Source organism: Pteronotus mesoamericanus, unplaced genomic scaffold (assembly GCF_021234165.1).
Source record: "Pteronotus mesoamericanus isolate MK-2021 breed Mesoamerican mustached bat unplaced genomic scaffold, CSHL_Meso_final contig_221, whole genome shotgun sequence".
NCBI lineage: Eukaryota > Metazoa > Chordata > Mammalia > Chiroptera > Mormoopidae > Pteronotus > Pteronotus mesoamericanus.
The window spans coordinates 17,051,772-17,058,112 of record NW_026555092.1 but is presented as its reverse complement, the minus strand read 5'-3'; the positions used below and the strand labels follow the sequence as shown (position 1 = coordinate 17,058,112).

The following is a 6,341-nucleotide window of genomic DNA, read 5'->3' as shown; positions in this document are numbered from 1 at the left end:
TTGCGCTGGGCTTGGAGATTCCCAGGCAAAGCCAAACTCTGAGTATATGCTGGCTGCTGCTAGTGCCAGGCCTTGGACCACTTAAGTTGTACAGGGGTTGAAGACTCATTGAGGCCAGCTGTTGCTTGTTTGAGAGGATTCAGGGAGTTGTGAAACATGAGCCAAGACCAGCTCATAGGGAAAAGTCACTGTTAAGAGCTTGGATGGGCCTGAAAGTTGGGTGGGATGGAGTCTTAGGGTATCTCCAGGGCAGGGCAAACAGTGTTAGCCTGTTGATGAGTCTCAGATATGGCACCCACCTGCTGACTCTGTGGCTCTGTGGGTGGAGGGTTCTGAAAAGGAACAATGACCTCTGCTCACCTTGATGCCAGACACTTCACTTCCTTTCTGTATAGCATTGGTGCCTTTCAAGCTGTGGCCCCAATGCTGGAGCTCAGATGGAGTGAGTCTGAGTAGGTGAGCCCATGTGTGGGTTCAAGAGGAACTGCTTGGGGCTCTAGAAGTTTCTCCCACCAACTTAATCCCCACTGGTTTTTGCAGCCAGTTATGGGGACTTACCTTCCTGGCATTGGACCCCTGGGCTGGGGGGCCTGGTGTGGGGCTGGGACTCCTCAATCCCAAAATATCGCTCCTAAATTTTGGGACCAGCCTGTTCTGCATCTGTACCCCTCCTACCAGTCTGGATGGATGTGATATCTTTAATTCTGTAGTTGTCAAGACGTCTATTCAACTCTATTTTTGACGGTTCTGAGTGATGGTTGTTCTATATTTTAGTTGTAATTTTGATGTCGTGCAGAGGCAAGCCATTTGTCTACGCTGCTGCCCTCTTGACCAGAAGTCTGCATCTTGGCACTTCTGTTCAAATCTTTTCATCTAAGTTTTATTGTACCTCTATTATCAGTCAGACACATTGGGCGACCCTTCCCAATAACTTCATGAAACATCATAAATTGCATTTTAAATAAAATATTTGTGTACAGTACAGTACATGCTTCTACCTAGTTATTAATGAGTTTTCCAAATTGTGCTATGAGCCATTCTACAAATCATTTAGCAGGTTTTTCTGGACTACTCTGCTTGTACACTACCTACTCAAAGCTCAGGACAGAAGAGCTTTGAAAACTGATGGTAGAACTCAAGAGTTGGGATATTTTAGTTTTAGTTAATAGTTAATGCATGTGAAAAGCTATTTTTTCAGGAACTGAAGGTACTGGCCACCCTGACTCCAGACCACAAGCAATTTGACCTTTGTGCTCCAGAAAAAGACAATAAGCAATCAAGATGGTATCTTTGTGTTACAGGTAGACATCCCACTGCCCAGTAAACAGATAAAGGAAATCACCCAAGACACAGGACCCAGAGAGAAAATCATTGGTCAATGGATGACAAGGATGTTAGGAAAATTGCTGGACTGCAGCTTTTATCTGATAAACCTCTTTATTGAATTCCAAGCCCCTTACCTACACTTTTTTCCCCCTTGAATTCCAAATCCCTTGTCTACACTTTTTCCTCCTTATAAAAAAGGTGGCTTCAAAGGAAATGTAAGACTGTCTATTAGGGTATATAACCTACTGTCTTCTCAGATCGCTGGCCATCTGAATAAACCTTCCATAAAGATTCAATCCGTCTCTGCTCATTGGTTCTGGTAGTGACAGACATCACGAACAGTGACTTTTCTGGTTTCAAAACTTCTGAAGGATTCAGGGATGGAGCAGAGCACCTGCCTAACTTTGCCTAGCTAAGTGAAGAAAACAATAATTGCAATCATTTATTGAGTGTGAATTATGTGCCAAGCTCCAGATAAATGCTTTATCTTCAGTTTTATTTAATCCTCACTACAAATGGCATTGTTTTGCAGATTATCCCCATTTTAAAGATGAGGAAACTGAAATTAAGTCAGGTGTCTAAGTTTACAGAGCTAATAGGTGGTACAGCTGGAGAAGTCATAAACCTAAGATGATTCCAAAGCCCATGTTCTTTACCACACTGTAATGCTTCCCTCAGGGTAGAGATTACCAATCGGCCCTGGCCTGGCTCCAGGTGGAACCCCAGGTTGTTTCCCTAAAAAGCAGTTCTGAAATATTTGAAAGGTAAAAGCAAGCAAAAAAGTAAACTAGGGGGAAGCTCATCATTCCCCAGGCAATCTATCTTCAGGGAGGTGTCCTTCTCTCCTAATCCCATCTTTGATAAATCCCCAAAGAACAAAATCCTCTCCATTGTGTCAACTTTTGGGCACACACTTTATTGCACTTAATTTTTTTAATATATCCATTTCCCAAACTAGACATATTTTTTTAATCTTCATAATTATCAAGGCCTATCACATAGTAGGCATTAACAACTATTTTTATCTTCAAAGCATGGCCTTCATGAATACATATCCATTTTATAATATGAAGATGGTTGATATTCAGGCCCCACATGTATATTTTAAAGAGTAGAATTCCCAGGAAGCTCTTTTTTAAAGGGTGAGAAACAACTCATGTTCATTTTCAAAAGCAAGGTGACATTCAGGCAAGTGTGTCAGGTGGGCTGGTCATAACTGCTTTGCTTTTGTTTTCGTTTTTAGTTAAGTATGAAGTGACTTTTGAAAGACAAATAGCAAACCATATTTGCCTGCACACCACTCACTGCTTTTTCCCTTCATTTTCTGTCTTTATGAAAGCAGAGGGTTTATTCTAGTTCTCACCATCTTTAAGAGCCCTGGTCCACTGAACAATTTTTGATCCTGTAATTTCTGATCCTTCAGTTGTTGTCTTGTATAAAAGCTGTGTGTCGAGATTGAAGATCATCCACTATCTTCTCTTCTATCTCGATGCCTTTTTCTATTTCTTCCTCTGATAGCAATAACTTAGTTTCTGAACCTTTGGTTATAATAACCACAAAGGACCGTCGTGACTCAAGGATATTAGCCACCACCACTTGATGTCGATAAACTTCCAAAGCATTCCGTGCACGATCAATTAAGATGGAGGGATTAGTCTCCAACTTAAAGGAAATTATAAATGCTTTGGGAGCCCAGTCTTTAACCAAAGGAGAAAGCATTTTTGGCACCATCTTCATTGTTATCTGTGTTGGGGGGTGGAAAAAAAAGCTTCATAAGCAAATGAAGGTCACTACCTACCTGGTCAACCTCATGGGAAACTAAGGAAGCAGGGGCTCAGATTCTGACTATGTCAGTTTAAGTGCGATTTCTCACTGTCAAACTTTTCAAATTGTACTAAATGCTTAGCTTAAAATGCTTAGCTTACTTCTGTAAGGTTTGTAAAAATGTCTATCTTGAAGACTTCATACATATTCTCGAGCAAACCATGTCTTATGAATCAGCCCTACTCTGCCACCCTCGTAACCATTAACAGAACTCCAAAGAACAGCATTACACTTTCTCAAATGTCTCCCTTTATTTTTTTTAAGCCAAACCCTTAAATAAATACATACAATAATTTATTCATGCCAAAGTTACCTTGGCAGAAGCTCAAATAAATTTGGTTTTTTCAGCTTAGCTTAAAATATTTCTTGTACTAGTAGAATGGCTATTCAATTCCATTTAAAAATTGTCACTTGTAACACATCTTAGCACTTAGGGCTGGTTTTATTTTCATTTGATCAAAACTTCTACTCTACCATTCTCAATCACTACCAAAGGGAATGTTGAATTGTCCTGTATACTTCCAAGATACAACTAAAAAATACAAGATAAACTAAAGCTCCAAGAATTTAAATAACATGAAATCACTAATCATCAGCTTTTCCCTTCAAAAATCTAGAAAGTGTGATAGGGATCATATACTCGTTCTCAATTTAATTTTTCCTCTTACCTTTTATCACTACCTAACATAGTATGCATTTGACTTACTGTCTCTTCTGCAGAGTACGAGCAACACAAAGGCACAGTATCTTTTTTTCCCATGCTTTACCTCTGGGTGCTACAATATTGCCTGGCATATAGTAGGTACTTAATAAATATTTGCTAAAGAAACAAATGAACTATCCTACAAAGTCGGTGAGCGTCCCATATAGAGTTTCTCCAATTTAAATTCCATTTGTATCATCCAATAAATCACTAAGGTCTCCCTCAGGCTACAAGAAGCCAGATCATCTCACATCTCAATCACACTATTACACTCACCATACCCTCCTTAAACTACAGCAACCCCACCCCCCAAGCTAATCAACACACACCCTTCTCTAGTTTACCTTTCCTGCTGATGTCAGAATGTTCTCAAAAAAACAAAAAAACCAAAAACAACTTTATCTTTCTTCTACTTGCTTTCTTTGGTTCCACAGGATAAAAAAAATCCAAGCTCCTTAAGAAAGAACAGGTCTTCTGTGAAGTAAACTGTCTCTTCTGCCCTCCATTCCCAACACTCTCCCTGCTCTCCAGTCCTATCAAACTTCGGTTCATAGTCACTGCCCCGTGTCCAAACTTCTATTGTGTACTCTATCTGGAATGACCTTCCCCACTTGGTCTGGTATAGCCTCTGCTCATCTTTTGTAAAAGAAGATTTTTATTTATTTATTTTTAAAGAGAGGAACAAAGAGCGAAAGAGAGGGGTAGAATCATCAATGTGTATCCACCTGTCGTCTCTCGAATGCCCCCCAACCGGGGACCTGTCCTGTAATCTGGGCATGTGCCCCAACCAAAATCGAGCTGATGACCTATCAGTTGGCTCAACCCACTGAGCCACACCAGCCAGTGCCTGCACATCTTTTAAAACTCAGTTCACTTCATGAATGCCTTCCTTGACCTCCCCAAGAGTCACTTACCCCATGTTCTGACTTCATTTTGTCCGTACCTCTAACAGAACATTTATCATACTGTACTGTAATTATGTCTATGTCCAGTTCCTTCACTAGACTGTGAGCTCCTTGAGGGAAGGCGGTGTCTTACTCATCTCTGTAACCCTAGTGCCTAGCACATATGAAATGCAGAAAGGCCATCTCCAGATCAAGAGGGAATTAACCCAAGACTGGTTACAGCGGATCAGATCTCTAGAATAAAAGCGCCCATCACCTGCAGTGGGCCCCCAGATGACTGGATCTTGTGTTCAGGCATTTCAGAGACAGGAACATAGAAATCTGACACGGCCGCAGCCAGGTAAAACATCGCAGAAGGGCCTGCAAAGAGAAGCACAGGGTGTAATAAATCGGAGAGGTGTTTGGAAACAGTTCCTTTTCAACTCAGGCTGCCCTGCTGTGAGACCGGGGGGTAATAAGGGTGTAAAGGGTATATGCCTGGGGAGAAAGGCTCTGCCTCCCGGTAGTCGATTTACTCCTAAGGCACACACCTAGCGGGTTGAGCGCCTGGGCCGCAGCCTGCAAAAGATGCAAATAGTCCGCCAAAGTGGTGAACTCCACCGCCAGGAAGGTGCCGGCAGCCGCAGCCTCCTGGTAGCTCCGCAGAGCAGCTGCAAAGCCAGGAAGTGCATTCTCCTCAACCTCCAGTCTCAGTAAGCCCGAAGTGGCTGGACTGGAGGGCCGCAGAGCCGACAGCCAGGTTTGGGGAGGGAAGCGGTGGGCAAAGGGAAACGCAGAGCGAGCGCGGTAGAGGAACAGAACCCCATAGCCTGCAGCCAGGAAGGCCTCGGCCGAGGTTGCCCCGCGCCGCCCGCTGCTGAAGTTGTCCAGGAAACGCACTGGCCGAGCTTCGAGCGGGACCTTGGTGCCGCCGGACGTTACTAACACTACCCGTTTTCCCTGCGCGCCCAGCCTGGAGGCGAAATGAGCCATAACCTCGGCCGAGCGCGCAGCACCGGCGGGCTGGGGAAAATCAGCAACCAGGTCCGCTTCCGCCATGAGTCCCAGGACTCCCCCGCGCCTGCGCACACTCCAGCGCCGCCTGCGCCTTGTCCCCTACCCACCTGGTTTACGCGCCGCCGCAGTACGAGGGGGAGGAGGATCGCTATCCCACGTTGGGTGGCAGCTACGGATCTCCGTGTCTGGAAATACATGCTGGTTTTGCCCCACAGCCCGGAGAAACTGACAGTGAGCGGACGGGAGTTGCGTGGGCAGGCATCTGGAAGGGTCCCGTTTGCCGTTTCCTAGTTTGGGTAAAGAAGTGGCCATGTTTGATCCTTACCGGCTACCATATAGACCTTTCTGCACTTGAATTCCGCTGGCGCAAGATTGCTCATTTAACCTTTCGGTTGGGACGGGTGCGTTTGTGTTTGCGTACCTGGGTTGGGGCGTGGGCGTGTGTGGGCGCGTAACCCCACACACTTCAGATGCTAGTCAAGCCGCGCCCCTCGCTCTTGAAATCCTGGGAATACGATTGCCCCGTGGTGATCACGTGACACCGGCGTCCAGAGCTTTGTTGCCAGGCAACCGTCCTAGAGCCTGAC

The 6,341-nt window shown here is 44.6% G+C and overlaps 1 protein-coding gene across 3 annotated transcripts; it reads right to left on the bottom strand.

The window, feature by feature from the left end:
- Nucleotides 1–1,816: 1,816 nt before the first annotated feature.
- On the bottom strand, nucleotides 1,817–6,116 carry PPCS (phosphopantothenoylcysteine synthetase). Of its 3 annotated transcripts, none has more exons than XM_054572070.1 (3): nucleotides 5,289–5,820; nucleotides 5,015–5,118; nucleotides 1,817–3,069 (listed from the first exon to the last, which is right to left on the bottom strand). In XM_054572070.1, exons 1-3 carry the CDS (start codon nucleotides 5,794–5,796, stop codon nucleotides 2,746–2,748), a joined length of 936 nt encoding a protein of 311 aa, XP_054428045.1. In that variant the 5' UTR covers nucleotides 5,797–5,820; the 3' UTR covers nucleotides 1,817–2,745. The 3 variants fall into 3 exon arrangements, with proteins under 3 accessions (XP_054428045.1, XP_054428046.1, XP_054428047.1); XM_054572071.1 differs by lacking the exon at nucleotides 5,289–5,820 and adding an exon at nucleotides 5,862–6,116 and having other exon boundaries at nucleotides 2,176–3,069; XM_054572072.1 differs by having other exon boundaries at nucleotides 2,176–3,069; nucleotides 5,734–5,768.
- Between the last annotated feature and the right edge of the window lie 225 nt (nucleotides 6,117–6,341).